The sequence below is a fragment of the Halichoeres trimaculatus genome, unplaced genomic scaffold, assembly GCF_033239565.1.
Source record: "Halichoeres trimaculatus isolate MK-OKI-2021-1 unplaced genomic scaffold, fHalTri1.1 fHalTri1_scaffold_8, whole genome shotgun sequence".
Lineage (NCBI taxonomy): Eukaryota > Metazoa > Chordata > Actinopteri > Labriformes > Labridae > Halichoeres > Halichoeres trimaculatus.
The window spans coordinates 18639945-18663909 of record NW_027437186.1 but is presented as its reverse complement, the minus strand read 5'-3'; the positions used below and the strand labels follow the sequence as shown (position 1 = coordinate 18663909).

The 23965-nt window shown below is 39.1% G+C and overlaps 1 protein-coding gene across 3 annotated transcripts in view; it reads right to left on the bottom strand.

Moving 5' to 3' along the window:
- Positions 1-23965, bottom strand: part of slc8a1b (solute carrier family 8 member 1b) — a 162282-nt gene that overhangs the window by 48890 nt on the left and 89427 nt on the right. Inside the window, exon 5 of one of the 3 annotated variants that reach the window (XM_074676032.1) lies at positions 64-182. The exons of 1 other annotated variant lie outside the window; for it this stretch is intronic. In XM_074676032.1, the coding sequence (XP_074532133.1) occupies positions 64-182 (119 nt within the window). The remainder of the gene's footprint in view (positions 1-63; positions 183-23965) is intronic. One more of the 3 variants, XM_074676034.1, reaches the window with a different exon arrangement.

Sequence of the window (23965 nt, the reverse complement as noted above, 5' to 3'; positions counted from 1 at the left end):
ATGTAGCCTCACTGAAAAGGCGGACACTCAAGGGGTCAAAGTTCACGGTGTCACCAGGCTCACCCCCTTTCGGACCTTTGGTGTCATTGCTCTCCACAAGCCGAGGCTCTCCGATCTCTATGTAGAAGGTTTTGTTCTTCTCGTACTCCTCATCGTCGATTATTTTCACCTTGATGGTTTTACTGAGGAGAAGGAGGGGAAGGAGGGGAAGATGGAAAGAAAGGGAGGAAAGAAGAAGAAAAGTGAGGAAAAGACAGGCTGGAAACCAGAAAACCAAGAGGAAATAGGAAAGAGCAGCATTTGTGTTTCCCATGAGCACTTGGGGAACATTTCAATACCTTTAACGACATCTACAGCAAATAAATTGACACTGAAGTAACAGTCTGTTTCTCAGGTTGTTTTCCCTGACTGATGAGAGTCACAATATTTCCAACTCTGGTAATGAGAACATCTGATTAGATAAAGTTTTGATGTTATTTGAATCCCTGACATATGTCAGAAAGAATTAAAAAAAAGAAAAAATGGCTGCTTCGAGAAAAAAAAAGGCAACAGATTGAGTTTTTCAAAACCCAAATCATTTTGGCAGGTAAAAAATTGCACATTTCAAAGATAGCCTTGGTTTGACCAATTTAAAATATTTTAAGATTTGGCAGCAGATTTGGAATTTAAGAATGAAACTTCCTTAAACTTAAATATATATATATATATATATATATATATATATATATATATATATATATATATATATATATATATATATATATATATATATATATATATATATATATATATATATATATATATATATATACACATACATACTGTGGCTGCAAATTTTGAGGTCTGAGATGCAGGGAACCAAATCAAATCACCTTCAGTTCAATCGGTCAAAGGTGAAAGGTTTAATTTCAGAATTGTGATAACCACATAACCAGTAACAACAAATAGACTCTTTGTTGAAAGAGTTTTGGCATAATTTAGTTAATCTGACTCATTTTACATTCATTTATAGTGAAAAAACAGCATAGACAAGTCAAGGAACAGAGAACATTCAAGAACAGATGCAATGAAAAGAGCAAGAAAAAGGAAAGAGAAGGGGTTGTTCTTAACCTAAAAATACTGTATGTCTGCTGCAATTTGCACCTTCAACACTTTCAGTTAACACCTTTTACAACACACAGCAGAGATTCCAGTCTAATCAGCTCTTTTGTGATATATAAAGCATCACAAACAGCCAGAGATCAGAGTACAATGAAAATGCCAACATGCCACAAGCAACACAACCAAATTTTGAAGCTTAGTGAGGTGTAACACACCTGATTTTCAATCTTTTTCTTAAAACCTTTTCAGTAAGAGACTACCAGAGCTACAATAAACCAGCCTGTGAGGTGCGACACTATTCTGTCGATAGACAAAGACAAACAGATGATTTCACTTTCTGAAGCTGAGATTTTCCCAATAGTTAATCCATAGAGTGCAGCTGCTGTTATTGACCAGCCAAATGCTGCAGTGAGACTAGTCTCTTCCTCTCTCTCCTTCTGTGTGTGTGTTTGTGTGTGTGTGTACGCTGTTATGTGTGTGAGTGAGTGCTTGTGGGCGTATGCATATGTGTGAATGTGTGTGTTTATCTGTGTTTTCTGTCTGTAACAAACCCTCTTTTTCCAAATCCACTGCAGGCAATAACAAAGACATTTGAGAGAATACTTATAATCTTGCCTATAGGGTGGGAAACAGGAACACAAACACACACACACACACACACACACACACACACACACACACACACACACACACACACACACACACACACACACACACACACACACACACACACACACACTTATATAATCCATTATCTGGGATCACAGGCCTGCAACCTGTTACGATTTTTAGCTAATATTGCGTTAGCAGCACAACATTTGAGTCGTTGCTTTTGGAACTTCAGTCACTTCAGAGGTATTTATGAACTGTTAAGTCTAAACTATGTCGACACTGGTCAATTAAGGTAAGATATGTGTTTCTTTACAATTCAAGGGATATTTAAGTGCCATGGTACAGTTGTTTTAAGATGTATTTTTTTCATAAAGAAGTGAGAAGTGAGCATTAGCTGTAGTAGGCTAGCTTGCATAGCACAGTAAGTGGAGTTCAACAAAGCTCAAGCTTGTTGCAAAATGTTCAACAGATATAAAGTTAGTTTTTCTTAATACAAATCTGTGGATGACTCATTAGCATGGTACAGTCAGTTAACAACTTGAGTTGTATGTAAAAATAAGGGTCATGTATCTCCTGGTCCTGTTAGCTGCACGCTAGTTTTTCTATAACAGTAATTCAAGCACAGTGGCCAATGAAGTATAACGACCCCTGTAAGATTTGGTGTTATCACATGCAGTGCATCAATCCAGTCTGACCCGACCATGGACACTAGAAACAATATAGCAATAACCTATTTTGGCGCTGATTATCTCATTTTAAAACGTTGAGTACAATCAGAGGTGAGTCTTTTTCAAGACCACTTAGAAAGTCCTCAAAAAGACTTTAAACTACAGTTACATTACACAACTGAAGTACAGTACATATGTGTAGTGTAAAAGATAAGGAGATGTGAGGGAAAACAATTAGCTGGGTCAGTTTTTTTGTTAATTCAGATTTGTCTTTAAAAAAGTAAAGTTGACTAACTTGGGCTTGAAATTTGAGACTTTGAAAAATCTTTTATTTTGTATTTTTGGGTCATTAACATGAAGCTACAAGCTACATTCAAATGGCCACACTTCTCAGATGATACCCTAGCACGTCACATGTGCTTTGAACATGACCATTTAAGACAACCTAACTCTATTAACCAATCATTATATTCAAATATCAGTTTAATTAATTATGTGATGTTTCTGAAAATGTGTCAGTCTGATGGTATTAACTCTAAAAACTAAAGCATAAAACACAACAACAAACATAGCCTATAGCTAATACTGAAGCTAGCAAGCTATGCTAGCTATTTCCTCTGAAAACAAGTTGAAAATAAGCCATATACCACAAAGTCCACAGTAGAAAATAAGCACCTTGTACCAATCTTCAAACCAACAGGTTAGTAAATCTACCTCTGTACTTCTCTCCACAGACAGCGCTGGGATCTGCAGCATGCCTCACCGATGACATACGACATAAAGCAGGCGACTAATCATCTCATTATACCAGGAGCATCTCAGGTTAATCCATCAGCTGCATTATACAAACACAGTGGAGGGTAAACCATCCAAGTATCATACAAACACACACACACACACACACATACACACACACACACACACACACACACACACACACACACACACACACACACACACACACACACACACACACACACGAACATACAAAGGCCAGAGGGTTAACTCATTACACTAGAGGGATTGGTCCATTTATCACTGTCCTATAACAGCAGATGGAGAGCAGTTTTCATCTTCTGGTCTGGAGGAGCTCATGACCAACAGGCTCACAGTGTACACTCACACAGCAGCTGAACAAACAAGGGAGTTAATCCTTGCCCTGCCTCAAGGTGGAGCCCTTGAGCAAGGAACCTGTCTCCATTAACTGTAAGGCTTAGGTAACACCAATATTTACATTTCCACTGGGGAAATTAGCACTGCCTGTAGTATTTCAATTAATACAAGACATTTAGCAATGGACTGGAAGTGCACATAACACTTTTATGATTCAGGATCCAAATCAGACACATGAACTGTTCCTGTGTTATCAAGCTACACACATGAAAGCTGTGTGTCAGTAAGAATTTCCAACTGGTTCCCTCCTGAGCGGCAAATCCCAGACTTAAGAATTAACCTGATTCATAAATGCCTCTGTAAAGCATTTTGCCAATGATGTCAACCATTCGTGAAATCAGGGGAAACTAAAATGACTCTCACTGTTTGGTAATGTTGAGTTTTGTTGAAACTGGAAAACTTCACAGATGACCAATTCATTGGAAGAGCCACAAAAATGCAGTCATGCTGACATCTTCACACACATGTTGCACCGTAAAACAAGGTCAGGTTCACAATTATCACACAATTACCTGGGATCATCAGTGCAACACACACACACACACACACACACACACACACACACACACACACACACACACACACACACACACACACACACACACACACACTTCCCATAGCATGGCAGCCATGCTGGCAGTACAGAACACTGTTTCTGTTGCCATGGTGATGTTGTGTTTGGGCAACCAACAGGGGTGGAGGAGATTATTTCCAGACCAATGCTGGGTGTGTGTGTGTGTGTTCATGTATCTGTGTGTAAACTGACTAGAGTGTGTGTGTGTATGTTAGAGAGAGAGAGAGGGGTCACTTAATACACACATGCACTGTGCCGGTTTGTAGTTTATATCTGTGTATATAGTAACATGTAAGAGAGAGACGTTGATATTACACAGTGGCCTACAGTCTTTCTTTAAAGAGGAGCCTCTTTGTGTATATATCCATTCATGTTAACTTACACATGCAACATCAAGCTGCAGCTAAAAAAAAAAATACTGCACTACAATGAAAAAAGTATTTCTCTAAATTTTATCCAAAAAGTATCTTAAACAATAAACAATAAGAATATTTCCTGAGAGGATAAAAAACCCTTATTGAAGCAGTGTCAGCCAGTCTGTTTCTAAAGTTGAACATCTCTCATCTTCCTCTTGACAAACCCCATTTATCTCTGAGAGGCTCAGGTTGAGTCAGTTGGCTGCCCGTTAAAGCATAGTAATATTGTGGTTGGCATACCATTTTGTAGTTTTGGCAGTGTGGGCAGGTGTCAAGTCCTTCTAGAAAAGGAAATCAGCGTCTACATGAAGCGTTTCAGTAGAAGGAAGCATGAAGTGCTCTAAAATCCCCCGCTATATAACTTTGCTCATCTTGGACTTGATAAAAAACATCAGAAACAGATGAAATGGCAAATCATCTGAGATTGCAGACAATTTAAACTGGACTTCAAACAACTTCGGTGTCTCCACTTTACTTCCAGACCACAAAACAGGCAATTTATATTTTCATCAGAAAAAAAAAAAAAAAACGCTTGAGAAATCAGAGCAATAGTCCACTTCTCTTCCATTTTAGTCCAGGTGTGAAGTTGTCTTTGGTTCAGGCACGCAACAGTTGTGTTCCCTTTCCTTTGAGATGTCTGCTTAATGGCTCTTGATCCTCTGACGCCTTGTAACACCACAGTATGTTATAACACCACAATGTGTAATAATATAATATATTTTCACTTTATGATTTATTTACGCTGCATTTCGTAATAAAATTCCTGACGCAATATATGATCAACTTTGCCGCATTATGTAGTGAGTTCTTACTTATTACATACGAGAACCTGCATTTTGTAATAAGTGATGCAATATGTAAGAACTGATTACATTTTGTTAGGAAGTTTAAGACAAATTGCATTCAAAAATTTTATTATAAAATGTGGCAAATTATTATGAAAAGTGGTGCAATTACAAGAAGAAGTGAAAATTATTTCATTATTACACATTGGGGTGTTGTTGCATTACGTGGCGTTACGCGCCTGCCTTGTCACGCTCTCCCAAGGCCCTCAAGATCCTGAATCTAATTTTCTTGACAATTATCTCAAGGCCTTGGTTTTTGCTTTGCATCTTTTCCTGCCTCTCTTGTTCTGTCTGGTCAATCTTCCATTGATAAACTACAGTACAGCACTCTTTGAAGAGCTGGCCTTTCCAGTAATGACTTTCTGTGGCCTACCCTCCTCATGGAGAAGGTGGATGATGGTCTTTTCTGTAAAACTGCAAAGTCGTCAGTCTTCACCATGTCTGTGGTCGCGCATTCTGAACTAGAATTGTATCTCCAAACGCTTAACTTGGAGTTATATGCAGTAAATCTGAAGAAAATAATTGTATTCTAATTTTTGGAGCTGCACTGGTACAATGAGGGTGCTCTGTGTGTGTGTGTGTGTGTGTGTGTGTGTGTGTGTGTGTGTGTGTTGGGTGATTACATCCCTTCTTTTATCTGAAATAAAAAAGAAAAAAAAAACAACCTGTAATCCCAAATATTCCCATCTTGAGTTTTACAGCCCTGATGTTGCAGTGGGTCCCAAAAAAGATCGCACAACCATCTTCAGCACTCTCTCACAGACAGAGGTGGTATCACACCTGGGTGGCAGCGTTCACACGTGTGTCATACTTGCATGCTTTCACACCCACACATGAACACACCAAAAGAATTTCAGCTGCAGGAATTCAAAAATGTGTGTGTGTAAACACACTCATTTGCACACCACAGCCACTCAAGGGACCACAGTGTGTGTGCATCTGTGTTTCCACAGTGATGTCCTACATCTGATTTTACAAAAAAAAAAAAAAAAAAAAAACTTCAAAAACAAGTGAACATCTCAGCAGCTGTGGCTTCTCCATCATGCTCCATCTCCTTGATTCCCCCCTCGGTTTCATCCTTTTTTCTTTCCTATGCTTTTGAAAACAACAATCTCGCAACACTTTGAACACTTGGCCTCTGTCAGGGAATCAAAACATTGCAAAGGGTGAAAACAAAGCCCCCCCCCCCCCCCCCCCCCCCTCCCCAAAAAAAAAAAAAAAAAAAAAAAAATGATTTTGATAAAAGAACCAACCAGCAGAATACTTTAGCTGAGTCATGTTTAAGAAATAGCTACGCTCATATCTTTTAAAGAGACTTTGTTGCCAGAAGGTGATCTAAATATGCCAAAAGCCAGTTTTACTGTCTGTTCATGCTGGAGACATCTTCTTTTTTCCTTTTTCCTCACTCAGATGTGGCAGTATCAGCCTTTCTGCTGTGATGATTTTCCAGAGTCAGCTTCTCCAGAATGAATGATTTTGCAGGGTTTTGGCTCTGATACCCCTACAATTGAGACTCTAAATATTAGCCAGGATGCTTTGAGACATACAACTAGCAACTATCCAAGCTACTTGTTTAAAGAGGGAAATTCAATTCATTTGTTGAATACTTATTCACACACCTCCCCTGACTGATAAAATGTGAATTTGACTTTTTTTCAGGTGTTTACGTCTACTGGGTTGACCTGGAAAAGTCTGTGATTCTACTATGGGATTCAAAGAACGGTTGTGGTCCCTTTGCCTTGAGATGTCTGCTTGATGGCGCTTGGTCCTCTGACCCCTACCTTGTCTGGCTCTCCCAAGGCCCTCAAGATCTTGAATCTACTTATCTCTACCTTTTGGTATCAAAAAAGGGTAGGGTTTTTATTAGTGTGTAATGAGAAAAATATATTTACTGCTCACTCAAATCCATTGTATCAAGAGTTAATAGATATGAATCGCTGTTTCTGATAAGCAAGTTAATAAAGATAAGTGTTAACGAATAATGTCATCTGCCATGTTCTTTTCTGTATTAAATTTTGGGTGTTTCGAAACAACTTTTCTCTGACTGTTCCATCTACATTTATTTGCCAACTGTATCTTGTGTCTAAGAAACACCGGTGTGTGGTCCCCAAAGGGCCTCTCTGTTCCTCGCCGCATATTTGACACTATCAAAGCCATTCCCCTGCCTCCCTCTCTCTCTCTGTCACACACACACACACACAAACATAAAAAACACAGGAAGTTGTAAAGGCAGCAGTCCCTCCCTTCTCCTCCTCCTCAGCAACCTGCCTTAGCGACGTATTTGGATCGGAAAATTTGAGTTTGGGAATGACTGCTTTATTTTAGGTTTGAGGAAAAAATGCTGCCGCTCAGCTGGTTGCTGTGTGTTTTAGTGTGTATGTTTATGTGCTTGTGTATGTGAAAATGGATCGTGGAAAAAAAAGAAATAAATAACGGTGATGAAACAAAGACATGTTGAAAGTTTGTCTGTGTGGATATTAAGATTGTTATCGTAAATTTGTTGGAGGGTATCTTTTGTTTAACTTTTTGCAAAAAACTGAGTTTGAAAAAGTGGGGTAAATGTGTATGTGTATGTGTGTGTGTGTGTGTTTGTGTTTAACTGGCCTCTTAGACTGTGAACTGTTTTTTTTCTTCGTATGGAACAGATTGCTGGTGGATGGACTTTGGTCCCAGACTAAACAAAAGAAGAGTGTGTTCTTGTGTTTGTGTGTGTGCACACATATGTATCTGGTGTGTCCTTGTGTTGATGTATAAAAAAGTGTCAGCCCAGGTGCCTGTTTGCCTACTATTTTCCTCCCTTGGTATCATGTTTGCTTATGTGTAAAAGGACACTGTTTAACATGCATAGATCATTAAGTGTGTCTGCGAGTGGGCGCTTGCACTTTGAATCTGAGCGATTTTATTGAAACTATGTGCAAAATGCTTATGTGTGACACTGCTTAACACAACGAGCTCCGCAGTAACTGTGTGTTTGTTTGCTTGTGTGTATGTGTGTGGGTGTGTGCTGTTTACATGCAGTGGTTTCATAAGACAGAGCTGATAATGATGTTGGCCACAGTGGGAAACCACAACAATAGGCCGACGGCGCTCAGCCAGGCCTCTTCTAATAAGCTCCAGTCGGCTCCCTAATACACATAATCCTGTCTTTATGGAGGCTAATAGAAACACAACAAAGGTTACACACACACCTGCCACACAGGGCTGCCAGTGGTCCAAAACGGACCACAGACCTCTCTTTTTCTTCAAGCTAGCACTGTGTCTGTTATCTCTATCTATGGCTGACCGATTTAGTAAAAGAGAGAATTAACAATACATCCATGATCCAACCTTGAATAAAGACTCATTATTCTGCAGCACTAAAATGACAAAAACTGACACAACAAAAACCTTTTTTACTGTGACAAATCATAACTTAAAAGAGGGAATATTCAGATACTTAACTATAATATGCTATGATATTCTATACTATACTATGCTGTGCTATGCTATTCTATACTAAACTATGCTATGCTATTCTATACTATACTATGCTATGCATGATATTCTATACTAAACCATACCATACCATACTATACTATACTATACTATACTATACTATACTATACTATACTATACTATACTATACTATACTATACTAAACTATACTATACTTTACTATACTCTACTGTACTGTACTATACTGATCTATACTGTGCTTTACTATGCTATGCTATTCTATACAACACTATACTATACTATACTGTACTATACTATACTTTACTATACTGTACTATTCTGTACTGTACTATACCGTACTTTACTATGCTATGCTATGCTATGCTATACTATGCTATGCTATTCTATACTATTCTATACCACACTATTCTATACTGTACTATACTGTACTATACTATACTATTCTGTACTGTACTATACTATACTATGCTATGCTATGCTATGTTATGCTATGCTATACTACACTATGCTATACTATACTTTACTATACTATACTGTACAATACTATACTATGCTATGCTATTCAATACTTTACTGTACTATACTATGTTATGCTATGCTATACTATAACTATAACTATATTATAACTATACCATACTATAACTATAACTATAACTATAACTATAACTATAACTTTAACTATACCATACCTAATCCAATTTAGATGTGAGCAGTCATAGTTTAAAATACCCAGTGGAAATAATCTTTTGTAATTTTCTTGTTTAAGAATCCCAGCCTTCTCCCAAAAACACAGATATTCAACTTTCCCCAAATGCTCCATCCTCACTGGTTTGCTCACAACTTCATTACCTTGTCAAAAGGACAGAGAAAACAGAGACAACAAAAATGGTGAGTAAAATTTTGACTTGTATTGATCACAGCTCAACAAGCTGCTCTCAAAGTTTATTTTTAATGAAACAAAACCGATGGCAGTCAGAGGAAGGAAAATCAATCTGAGAACTGCAGTCGAGGTAACTGAAGAATGAAAAATATGGTAAACATTTCAAACAGAGGAGAGGAAAATCGATGTGTGACTGGGAGCTCCAGAAGCAGGCTGTTTCGAGGCACAACACAACTTTTTCTCGCAAGAAAAAAAGTTTAATGACATGACTTGTTTTCTGTTTCCTTTGAGATTTTTTCTTTTTGTAGTTTTTTGAGCTAAGCTGAATGGTTCTGAACTGAAGTGACAGTCATAGTGCTTGTTTTCTCGGCTCACAACCTCTTCATCTGTGCTACTGCACAAGGCTGTAAAACTAATCCTTATGGTAATGGTCATTTTTATTGGATAGCAGCATGCTAAACAGTCGGGGAAGCTATAAACAGCAGCCAGTTTTCCATTTTTGTCTAACTGCTGTGTGCTTGTGTTGAAGTGCCTGTGAGCGAATATGTGTGTGTTTTTGTGCATATGTGTGTGTCAGACTCTCCCTGTCTTCTAAACTATTTTTTCTCATCCCAGGGAGTTTCCCTCTCCTCCCCCCACCCTCCATCTCTTCACAGTATGCTCATCTATCTCACCCCCCTCTGGTCCTATCTCCATCTTCCTATCTTGCTAACCTAATAAGGCGTTTGGAAAATCCAGGGGACTCCCTTGCTCATAACACAGCTTTGCATAGGAAACTTCTTCAAGAGGCTTGTAAATCTGTTAAAAAAACACAAGTTTGTGCAAAGTTGGATGGTTGTGAGTTTCCTTTTACCATTTAACTTCTTACTTTCCAGGAACTGATTGAAGTTTAGAGGTGATATCCTTTTTTGGTAGCTCAACACTCTTGGAAGACATTGTGTATTTTTGTGCATAAGCGTGTGAAGGTATGTGACAAAGAGAAAGTTGGTGTGTGGGAGTGTTTTGGTCCAGAAGTAAAACACCGTATTGGACTTGTTATCAAAGTGTTGCAGTAAATTACAGATGGAGACTTTATAAAGAGGTTATAGTAAATCAGTTGAAATTGAAGAATAGATGCACAGAATAAGCCATTCTTTCTTGTGCAGACACTTTTTCAGAGCAAATCATCAAAGCCCACAGCTCAAACTGGCTTTAACCCGAGTCACTCACTGAGGCTTTCTGCTCCTGTTAAAGACACTACTGTCAAGACGGCTTGCTGCAGGCCAAAAGACAAAATGAGTGTGTCAAAGACACAAACTCACATGCAGTACTGGCTGATATTTTCTTTACATCAGCTGACTGGAGCATCTTCATGACATTACTTGATTTTTCTGCAATATTTTGCAATTTTAGAGTGTGCGACCGAGCCTTCTTTGTTTCTTTTGTCTGTGTCTATTTGTTCCTCTACAGTTCTGGAGCATTAAAATCTTAACAGAGGGATGGATGGACAGACAGACAGAAAGACAGATAGACAGATGGACAGAAAGCCTAATTAATGCTGATTTTAGTTATTCCAGTCAGGATATAATTGCAAATGGCTGAGCTCAGCAGATTAGGAGTGTTTGACAAAACCACTTAGACGCACACACACACACACACACACACATGCACACACACTTATAATTGCAATTAGAGCAAAACGACAGTGCTAGGTGAAGAAGAGTGACACATGGCGAGGTTGCAGAACAAAGTGGTATTTAAATAAAGAGCATACATCAAGCTCTTTATGTTGGAGCCAACAGCCTCATAATGAGAGTCCAATAGAGAGAGAGGTATGTGCTGCATGTGTGTGTGTGTGTGTATGTGTGTGTGTTAGAGGGAGAGAGAGATAGCAAGAGAGATGCAGCAGAGGAGCAAGACAAGTTCTGAATACCAATCGGCTGCTGAGGCGCTCCATCATTTCCAGGTCATTTATGAGGTCTCAACTGCAGGATGGGATTAACACTGATGCTGAGGAGCTGAGGAGGAGCTACAAGCCTCTCTGTGGCTGAAACAGTACCTCTTTGCATTGCCTGTCTGTACTTTTGCCGCACTTGTACATTTATCCCTGCAGTAGTTTTCTGTGCACACCATCTTTCAGAGCAGATCTAGTGCAGGAAACTATTCTGAGATCTGAGGGGAACCCCACATGGGTTTTCAGTCTCAAAAAATCATACAAGCTCAAGTTTAATGGTTTGGTGTGTCAGATGTATACCCTGTGTTAAAATAACTGCCCTCCTCCTGAGTGTGTGGGCTCTGATTCCTTATCCATCTCCACAAACACATCGGTGTCAGAGAGAGATGGATGATTTCACCGGAGACAGCCATTAAGTGAACACTTTGACTCTCTATCCAAACGCTGAACGCAGACGCTTCTTCAGTCTGGATTTCCTCAGGTTCTCGTCCGACTGTCTCTTTGTGTCTCTCTGTGCTGTCCTCCCTGTCTGACTGCTCATTTTTCTTCCCTGCCCCTGAGACAAGAAAAGGTATCAGGAGATGGTTTTTCAAAAGGTGTGTGACTCAGCCACAGAGTCCTTGTGACTACTTCCAGACACTTAAAGAATATTTTTCTATCACTGAAAGTACTAAGAGGAGAAAAACATGTACACAAAGCTCAGGGAGCTCTTATAACTTCTGAGGACAACATGATTTTCCCTGCAGCATAGCTCAGTATAGTCTTATGCAGCCTGAACAGAACTTTATATCAGACCAAATGCTGCTAGCAAAACAGAAAAAGGGACATGAGAGTCACATACATTGCTGCATTGTAGATATGGTTAAAGACATGGGGATATTCTAACCACACTTCAAGGCTGAACACTGCAGCAAAAGCCAAACTTTGTGGTTCACACCCAAGGTTTGATCTAACCACTTAATTACACTTTCACCAAAGCTTGCTGCAGGTAAGGGGAGACTGGATATCTTGCAGGTTAAACATACACCACACTGGGAGGATGCATTCATCAGGTGGTAGTGAAAATGATGAAAGTCAAATGAGACATCAGTCTAGCTCCTGCTGCCCGCCTTGAAAAAAAGGGCTCAGTAATTCTGTCCACCAGATCTTAAGTAATGTTTTGTTGCTTTATTAAATTCAATCTAAGTGGAGAGGATTTTAAAAACTTAACCTTAAATGCCCTTACCTCATTTGATTCAAGGTTAGGAGCTGTCTGCACCAAATTGAAATTGAGTTCCAGCAAAAATGTAATTAAATGAAGCCTCCTGCTCTCCTTCGAATACATTATGTCAGCCCACACAACTTTCCAAACCACTTACTTCCAAAAGTGACCTCATGCAGAAATAATTTATCTTTCATATCCTTTATCAAATCCTGGCCCTCCTCCTATTTTGTTGTGTTTGGCATTCAACTTGTCTGACACTGCTTTCTTGTTCCATTTTGAAAAATCTGATTTGTCTCTGCAGAAACGCCTCCCATCAGAGGACACGCGATGAAGTCACTGAAGAGCTGAAGGGCTTAACATTAGTTAAAATCATGATTAGAAACAATCAATGTCAGGTTGAGTCAGCGGAATCATATGCAGAGATCTGCTGCACATTAAATGCACATAATTATCAGTTATTTAAGTGGCTTTGTATTCAAATGAGAAACAGATCCCACTTTGAACACACTGTGGCATAAATGCTACATCCTCTTCTCTGCAGAAGGCTGTTAGAGGTGTCTCACTGCTACCCTACCTGAGGCTAACCATGAAAGCTGTTCCAGATGAAAAACTAATTCCACCTTTGCTGAATGGGTAAAGGAAGATTATTTTATAACGCCTTCTTCCTCAAACATTCCCTCACTTCTTACCTCCTTGATTTCCCCTCTTCATCTCTATTCCTTACAAGATACAGGGCATGTTAAAACAGCATGGAAACATCATGCCCTTCCATCTCCCTTTGATTTTTTGTTGCCCTCTATTTCATCACCGTAGATGTGTGTGAGAATGTGTGCGTCTGTTTGATGTATGTGCCTGTAGCTGTGCTATAATGTAAAAAACGCAGGCTATTCTTCTCCACTTCCTGCCTTTTTTTCCCCTCCATCCTGTCTTTGATTACATTCTCAATCAGCCACACTGTGAGTGTGTATATGTGTGTGTGAGAGAGAGAGAGGCAGGTTAATACAGTGTGTACCGTAGCAGAGGGCAGCTGGTGAAACCAGGGTTAGAAAACAAGAGATTACTTTGATATAGACCAGGACGTGTGCAAAAAAACACATTTTGTAAACCAGGAAACAGCTGGTTGGTTTGACATCTTCACTGGCTGCTCAGGCAAATTCATTTTAGTTTATTTTTTCTCAGTTTTGATTGACCTTTGAGCATTAAACATACACAGTATGACATTTGAGAAATGAGCTATTCAGAATGAAATAGTCTTTAATACCAGGCTTTTTTTTTTAATGGGTGTGTATGGGACTCCAGTACTTCTGGAAACAGCCTCAAGCAGATACTCGAGGATCAGCAGCTTTTACCACCAGCACTTCTTGATACCTGATTTTAACACCAGTAGACAAACTCTGTTTCTTTGCTTCATGTTTTCATCTCCTCACTCTGACAATGTCAAGCATTATGGTCAGCCACACCAGATGCAAATTTGCGTCAAGATTACATACAAAGTCAATGCAAAGACGTGTTTGGAGGTCAATTTGCCCTGGACGGCGCGTTGGACGCGTTTGGTGGGGCGTCAAGCGCCTCTATGCTCGAGTTGAAAATATTGAACTTTCGACGCAAATTTGTGTGAGTGTGTGCCGCGGCAGCCAATCAGCGATGACATTCCCCCACGACATCATTGATTTGATGAGAACCGCCACCTGCTCCTACTCCAACCCCGCTGGAAGATAGGGGAGAAAATAATCTGGGCAGTATGTCATCATCCAGAGTTATATGATACAACGTGTGTACTCTACAGAGACCGGAAAAAAAAGGAACAGGCTTGGGTGAAAGTCACCAAGGAGACATGTTTTCAAGGTGAGTTCTGTAAATATTCGTTTCCAGCTGGATTTGCCTGCACGGGTCATCATTGAGTCCGACTGTGTTTTCCTCAGTGGAGTTTTGAGCCTGAAAGAGAGGAGGGAGGAGCGGGGCAGGGGCAGAGCCAGGGAAAAGATGGAAGTTCTCTCCGATCCTCTCTTTCTTTGCCCCCTCATTATCTCCAGGAAGACCTCCGGAATATGAGTCAGGGGTCGAGGATGAGGTCGCAGGGAACAGCCAGGCAGGGCCAGTGGAGGTGGATTACCAGGGAGAGGCAGCAGGCGTTGATTGTGATCTCCAAGGCTTTCACATACTCTCCTATCATGCTTTTTAAACTACAGCTCATTGTTTTTCCAGATGCTGTTTTGGGGTTTCTGTCTTTAAATGAGCGGGCTCTCTACTCCGCCTGCATAGCGATGTGCGTCAGCCCCTCAAGCTCGTCAAAATAGTCCAGCGGCATTAGAAATTGTTCCATTTGTAAAAGCACCAAGTTTCTGTACCATGAGGTCCTTCAGTGTATCTGTACCCCTCTGCAGAAACATGGAAGTCAGATTCCATTTGCTTTTGAAGGAAGACAGATTAATGATAAGACATTAAGACTGAAGAATAAAACCCTGAATAACTTGTTAAACTAATCAAATCTTAGCCTTTTCCTGTCAAAGCTTTCTTCCAACCCCTGAATGAGCATGTAGGACCTGGGGGAGTGGCTGTAATTTAGTTGCAGGAAGCAGCAGTTTGAACTGGTCGCTGCATCTGACCGCACAAAAGAGAGCAGGGGGAAAGTAAATGGCAGAGCTTTTCACAGAGCTGGAAACCTTACAATAACCTTCACTGTCTTTCTGTCGCCCACTTGCTCTTTGCCACTTTCCTTTACAAACTTCTAAGGGTGGAAAAAAAAAAATCCTCTTTTTGCTCTTTTTCTTTCCTCCCGTTGACATTTCCTCTCAATCTACAGATTCAATTCACCCCTTCTTTTCAAGACCTCCCTCCACCTCTTCCTCCGTGCCCTCCTCTTCCTCCTCCTGTTGGCTGGTTTAGTTTAGAAATGGCACACTATTCCAGTTGGCAATGCTGACCTCTCAGTCTGCCTCTTACACACAAACCCCAAATCTCCTTCATTTCCCCTCCAATTTTCAAATGAATTTTATTGGCGTGGAGTGAAGAGGTCCATTTACCTCCCTCTTAAGCAGCTCTTTGTGTTCCTTTTTTCCCCCAGAAAGCTTTATTTGCATGAAAAACAACAATAAATCTTTCATTTGACTCCTCCCTGTCACTCATTATTTTCTCTTCCTGTATGACATTTTCACCTGAACACCCTACACGAGTGTGTGAACCTTAATAAATCAGATAATCAAAATGTGCCATGATTTTGAAACCATCTTTTCGTATTGTTTTTCAGTCATGCAGGAAAAGCCAACCATCAGATTAAAAGACACTACATAAATTGAGTTAGTTGGTGCTGTCATTTCACAGTTTCACTTTACTGAATGAGGATGAGAAAAGAAAGAGGCCAGATTGTTGCTATGGCAATGTGTAGCCAGCGTTGTACAGTTTCCAAGGCTGTGCTGCCAGTTCCACTTAAATGGTTTAGCTTACACTTGCCCGTGGGCAGGACAAGAGGATGTTAAGACAGAACGACAGCAAGGAAATATGACACACAGAGAGACAGATAACTTATTACATTTCCTAATTGTCTCATTACTTGTCTTTCAGAACTACTTCCTCCTCTTTCCTGTTTATTTTCGACACTTTATTTTAAATCAATGGTTGTCCAGACCAACTCCTTTTTGTGTCATGTAGACTCAAAAGGTGCTCTATCTCTTTCTGTTTTTCTGGGTGATTAATTTAAAATGCTGGTGGGTTTTGACATAAAGGTTAGGTACACTTACAATAGACTCTATACATGTAGTGTCAGTGATGTCACCCATTTGTTTCTGACATGGAGTTTTGAAGCCTATCACAGATGAGGTTCATATTAGTGAATTTCTGACTTGTTGTGCACGTAATAGGGCTGTCACTTTAATGCAGAGGTGACCAACCTGCGGCTCTTTGCCTTTCGGTGTGTGGGTCTTTGATCCATTCATTATTGTTATGAGTAGAGGTGTACCAATCAATCAAAATTATTGATATATTGATGTTGTAATCATTATTGATCAATACTTGGGTGATGAGATTGATACTTCAGTTTCAGTTTCTTTTCTCTACATCCCACATGTGCTCATATCTATCTAGATAGATAGATAGATGAAACTTTGTCTCTTATGCAGTAAAAACAAAAATTTGTCTTTGACACAGATCTTGGTACGAATTGAAACAAACTTACAAATGCAATAAATGTCACTTCAAAATTTGGAAATTTTTAGATTTTCATCTTATGTCCTTTTGTTTATGTGTGAGAGGAAGTGTGTGTGTGTGATGTGGCTCTTTGTAGTACCACGGTAACTTTTGTGGCTCTTGGTCTGTGACTGGTTGGCCACCCCTGCTTTAATCAATTAGATTGATTCCTAATTACACTGCAAATTAATTTGTTATTAGAATTAACCCAATTAACTCATTGGCTGCCAGCCATTTTCAGCACATCTTGAACGATCTTTCAAGACCCAAATAATTTTGTTTTTTCTGACTATGTTAACACCAAAACTACCTAAGAAGAGTGGACAGTCTTTTTTCTGTCTCTCTTCCTGTTTTTGATCCAAAAATAGACAAAATGCACTTATTTTTGGATCGCATTCATCTCAGGTGCGCCATCCTTCGATCCTCTGCGTGATCTCCATTGTCTTTTCTCACGATTGCTCTGCTCTTTCTCTCTGAACTACCGCGACACATCCTCAGTTCCAAGGAGCGCACTGCTGTCACCCAGAGCAGTTTATGAGCATGATTTTGATTGACAAGCTCCGCCAGACCCCGCCTCCCCCCACTGAAAAACATAATTTACTTGTATAGACCCAGTAAATGGTTGCAATTGAACTGATGTCTAAAGACATCAATGGCAGTGAACACAGGCATTTTAATTTTGGCCAGTTGAAAAAAATGTGGATTTACAAATCTTCTCTTCTTCTTGTATTCATTTGATTAGTCACTACAATTTTTCAATGTCCTAGAATTTAGATTCTTTATTTGTGGACCTACAGCAGTAATGGGATTAAAATGTGATTAATTAGTGTAAATAACTACAAATCCTGTAATCAATCAGATTAATTTTTTTGATCACCTGACAGCACTAGTATGTAATTTCTGTTGTTTCTGCAGCCTGCCTCCAGTGGAAACCTAAAAAAATTGCAGTTTTTAACACTTTTACACACTCATAGTGAACTAACACTTTGCAACACTGGCAAAGGGAAAGTTTGTTTTAAAAAATGTAGTCTGGGATGCAGTACCTCAACATTTATCTGTTCAATCAGAGCTTATACCAACACTTAATTATATATAAATAAGCTTGGTATCAAATGATGTTCTCACATTGCAGAATGTGAGATCTTCTATCTGTACCCCACATTGAATACACAGCGTATACATAGCCATACATGGCCGATCCATTCACACTAATGACCTTTCGACCCTCCCCTTGTAAGGTACTGTATACATGGATGGATGTTTGCAGCTGTGCATGAATCGTCAGGTTCAGGGCACAGTTTGGACAGTTAGGGAGGATAAACAGTCAAAGCCTTTTTCTCTGTCCTCATCCGTCTTTTTTCTGTTGGTTCTCTGTTCAGCCAAATATGGCTTCATTGTGCTGGGAGCTGGTGGTCAGCTCCATCAATAAAGCCAGAGGACGCACAAGTTATGTCCTTAATCTCACTAAAAGAAACAATATTGATTTAACTAAAAGCATGAAAGCTGATAAGACAGACTCTGTTGTGTGTTTAGCCACCTGCGATTGTCTAAACTCCTTTAGGAGGCTCCATGGCAGTTTGACGTAATGTTTAGGAGTAGTTCAACTACAAAAGTGTGTGTCATAAACAGGCTTACAAACTAATTTGCATGAATATTCGGATGCTTAGTGCTGCTTAAAGTCAAACACAGGTTAATTTGAGTGCAAGATGATGACAGAGTTTAAAAAAACTTCCTTTTTAAATAAAAATGACATTTCCAGACACAACCAAATCAAATGTTAAAATGCACTGAAATAATTTAGAAAGGTTTTACAAATTTATGTGATGCTGTTTTAGAGGAAACTCTGGCCATTTTAAAGCCATCTGCTGCTGAAACAATAAATTATACAAGAATCTTCTGTAATAATAACCTCTGGGTTTTTAATGCCAGCCTTTCTTATTCACCCCTTCATCATATCCCTTATTTCCAGTTAAAGCAAACTATTCTTAGTGCATGAAACACATGAGGTCAGGGATCTGTTCGGAAATGATGTCTGCTTGTCTGCAGCTCTGAGACGCCATCAGACAAAGTGGAATGTATCTTTTTTTTTTTTCTCTGCCCACAGGTTTCACACATGTATGCCTACATGAACATACAGCACAAAGCTGACAAACATTCAACACGCAGTCAGCCTCCATGTGTGCATTCAGGTCACACAACAGTTTTAACATGCTCCTGTTCTTGTCTTGTCCTTGCGCGTGTTAGTGTACTTCTCTCCCTCTCTCCCTCTGCACGTCTCTTTTCATTTTCTTTCGTTAGCTCACGGACACTCGCACAATTTATTATCTGGAAAACAAGGATGAAATCTGACACAAAAGGCATGTCAGAAACTTGGCAGCACAGGCATGAAAATTCCCACATGCGTTGCTTCATTTTATGGACATAAAAACAGAAACGCTGACCAGCACATGTATATAAACACTGGATTTTATCATCCCTCTGACAGGAGGAGAATGAGTAAATTGAGAATAGCAGAAGGATGATACTAAGATCGAAAAGAACAAACCTGGTATAAATAGCCTTTTTTTGTTTTCAGAAGTGTTGTGGAGGAATTTTGGAGGTGGTAGCAAGGTGCTGAAAACCCAAATATAGCATAAAAAGGAGTAAGAGAAGCTACAGAATAATACATGTGGAGAGAGAAAGGGGAGATAGAGGGATTGTGGCTTGAGTGAACAGACGTCAACATACTACAAAGATCCCTGAGGGAGCCACCTGTCTGGTTCAGGGTTAAGAAGAGGTCAACCAATCACATCAGAGCATTTTGATGCACCAAAAAAAAAAGAAAAAAAGAAAAAAAGAAGCTGTTGAGAAGAAGGCAACATCTGTCGTAGGTTCAATCTTTAAAGACCTGGAAAGCCTTAATTTAGTCCTTTTAGTGAAATTAATCTGATTTCAACAGCTTTTTGTTGATTTTTTTAATCTCCTATCTGACTTTTTCTGCTGATTTCCATGACAAAGCCCTCTGCATTTTGAAATTCCGAACTCCAAATGTGTGATAATTGTTTTAATATCCAAATCCAATCATTGGGATGTGATTAACTCTGCCAGGGCACAACACCTTGTCGACAGCAGATCAGGTTTGAGGCAGTAGAAAGTGAAGGAGATGGAGAAAGATGAGAAGAGACAAGCCTAAAGTAATCATCTCCTCTGCTATCTTCGATGGGTACCTAAATTGAAAGCCCAGTGGTTTAGAAAAGGAACAAAACTATGATTGACACAAAGTGCATGAATGTCGAGTGGAAACCTCCCGTCACAAATGAAACATTTTAGCAGCAGTGGGCTCTGCCGCACTTTGAGTTCCACCTCAACCTCTTTTGCTTCCGTCTCCCAAACTCACTCTGCTGAGGTTGTAAGATATGATACATTTACACCCAGAATCACAAGCTTTTCAGATTTAACTCAGATGGGTAAGCGTGCTCGGTGTGCTTGGCGTTTTAAGGAATCAGAGTGTGTTATCAGTCGGGGGCAGCAGGAGTGACCAGCCTTTCCAGCTCCGAACACTTTCCTGAGCAGAATATGAGTACTCTGTTGGTTTAGCTCTCTTAACAGCAAGTATCCTCCTTTTAGTAACTGCAGCACCTCTTCATAAAGGGAAAGGAAGCAGAGAGTGCCGGAGAAGGCTGGACTAGGTGAAAAATGTCTGGGTGTGAGCAGAAATAGCTTCCAGCTTCTCTAAGCAAACCATTGACCATGGTTTAATGCTAGCAGTAATGTTATCTCAAAGACCATAAGTTATATTATAACATGTTGCATCTGTTGTCATTTACATGTGATTTTGCATATATGTTTTTCTAGCAAATTATTCTATGTTATCATAACAAAAGATTACTGAAGTTGTTGTGTTAATTCTTAATAATAAGTTGGCGTTGTCTGAACTACAAAGAATGTTTCAGCTTGAAAATCAATGTCCAAATAAATGAGAAATGCATGTCAACTTGACAATGTGGGAATTCAGGAGGGCATGGGATTGAAAACGTTTACGTCATCACATTTCAGCAACTGTTAACGAGGTGCGTTGTGGTTATGAGCGACTTAAAGAAAAGGTGTATTTTTTGCCCTGAGTTCTCATTGGTAGTTCACTCTTTTTTAAAATTAAGTGGTCATAAACTACAGCTGAGGATCACTGTCAGAGGTTCCCTGATACACTTTCTTTCCTAATTTTTAACACACCTTGGCCCCTCTGAGCTGTTAAGTAAAGCTACAGCTTTCAAGTTATTACCCAGAATGCCTTTGTGAATTGTGACCAAAAAGTTACTGTCACTGTGAGTGAGGAGGAAGGGCAGTGGATATCAGGGCCTCACACTTTTTTGTCAAGCAAAAGCCTTCAAATGAATACCCATACATTTTTTTTGCCACCATGAGTAAGGAGGGTATGTTATGAGTATGAGACCCTACTACACAGCAAGGTTATAATAGTTAACTAAAACGAAACTAAAAACTAAAACTAAAATTTAAAATACATTGCAGTTAACTCAAACTAAGAAAAACAAGAAAAGAAAACAAAAACAATAAGTAAACTAAAACTGTATCTTGTGCTCTCAAAACTAACTGAAACTAACCAAAATGATAGACAAAATGTCCTTAGTTATAGTTTTTGACAATATTAATAGCCTTTGGGATTTAAATTAATCCGACACATTTTCCCAACCAATTTTAGACAGTTTTAGGCAGTTGTCAGTGCCGCACAGCACCATCACAGCGGCGTATAGGGACGAGCTTGTTTACTGCACTGACTGGCTGTGCAGTGCTGCAACGAAACGTAGTGGAGCAATGAATTAGAGCATCTGTAATAGTTTAATTGTTACAGAGTCCAAGTTTTTATTTTGTTTGAGTCTGCCCTTATTGTTACAGAGTCCAAGTTTTTTTTTTTTTTTTTTTTGAAGCTCATATTATATTGTTTTTTTATCATTTATGTTAATATTTTTTTAATGTAATTTATGTCAACATTATTTTATATAATTGATGCTTATATTTTTTATACTAAGTTTATATTATTTTCATGTGTTTAAGGCAGCAGCCAACAGTTCAGTATCAGCATTGACTGAGCAGTGAGCACTATGTTGAACTTGAAAATAAACAGTTGACAAAATATTTACTCTGACCTTTTTGAATCCTACACCTGGTTAATAAGGTATGAAAAAACTAAAACTAAACTAAAACTAAGCCTTGTTGCAAAAATCAAAACTAAATAAAAACTAGAATGCCTGCTCTGAAACTAATTAAAACTTAACTGTAATGGAAAAACAATGTCAAAACTAACTAAAACTAAACTATAATGAAAAATCCAAAACTATTATAACCTTGCTACATAGTAGTCACTTCTGTGGGTGATGTCAACTGTCTGAGCCACATGCCATAGATGCCACTGTCTACCTTCCATGACATGGACCAGTTGTCTGTTCCTCATGGCATAAACCTGATCTTTGAGCTCCATGGCACAAACCGTTTGTCGTTGAAAAATATTTGTAATGTCAAAAATAACCTGAATATAACTAACTATAAATATAAATAACTGAAAAGTAAAGTTCAGGTGAAATAGATTGATTATTCAAAAAAACTACCTGAAGGAGTAAAGTTAACTAACAAGTCTGAATCAACCAAACTAAGACATGGGTTGACACAAGACATCTAATTAAATCAAGATAACTTTTGTTGCTGTTGGAACAACAAAATGTATTTTTTTGACCTGACATCTTTTTTGAGGCAACCCTTTACACGATATATTTAATATTTAGGTTCTATCTATCTATCAATCTATCTATCTATCTATCTATCTATCTATCTATCTATCTATCTATCTATCTATCTATCTATCTATCTATCTATCTATCTATCTATCTATCTATCTATCTATCTAAAACAACAATCTATATTTAACAGTGTAACCATGTTTAATTAAACTGACAACCTAAAACACAACACTATGACAGTGAAACACCTTCTTTAGTATGATGTCAGGTGAGAGCAGCTACTGTGTAAATATTGGGAACAGTAAAATGTTATCGCAGCTTCTGACCAGCTCTGGTTTGCATTGAAAGTAAAACTAGAACTGGAACCACTTAATAAGAGCAGCTCAACTATCAGCTCTAAATCCTCACTATGAGGAAAATTGCAGGGTGAATCTAACATTTGCTAGCTCTTAGTGACCCATGGCAGTGGAGGGGGGGCGATCTACTTTGTGGCAGCAGCTCACATCACTTCCACCTCTTAATAAAACACTCTTTAAGTAATTCTTTGCCTTCCCTCTGGCAGAACGTGGTAAAGGCTGAGAAACATTGTGGCCTGTCATTATGTTCAGACTGGTTATTACAGAGGAAAGCTTTAGCTGTGAGGTTTTATTTATTTTTCCTCCTCCTTGATCTTAAAACACACATTGTGTAATTCTGTCTTGATGGAAACAAGTAGATTTCAGAGAAAAAAACAACATTAAATGTCCTTACAAAGCAGCACCAAGTTATTGGTAGAAGTACAAGCAGACAATGATGGCCCTCATCAATCTCCACCATAAGTGTCCTCATCATAGCAACCTTATACAATAACCACAAACGAGCCTGGAAAGGCGAAAAGAGGGAGAAAGCAAGATCTTTGGGGTAGAAAAGGGAGATTTTATCCTGCCTAACAAAAACAGACACTTCAACTGATCCGAGCAAACCAAAAACAGACAGAAGTTGCCGCTTTCTCTCACACACAATGACTAACATCCACACACAGACAGTTGACCCCACTCTGCTCCCACCGATGTTTCCCTTGAGACTCGATCAAGCGTAGCACTGCCCGAGGCAACAGACGGCCTGTACGGTTAGTATGCCACAGATGGTTTGGGAAATAACATCAAGGAAAACAAGAGGAGAAATACCTTAAATGGATGGCAGATAAGGGACA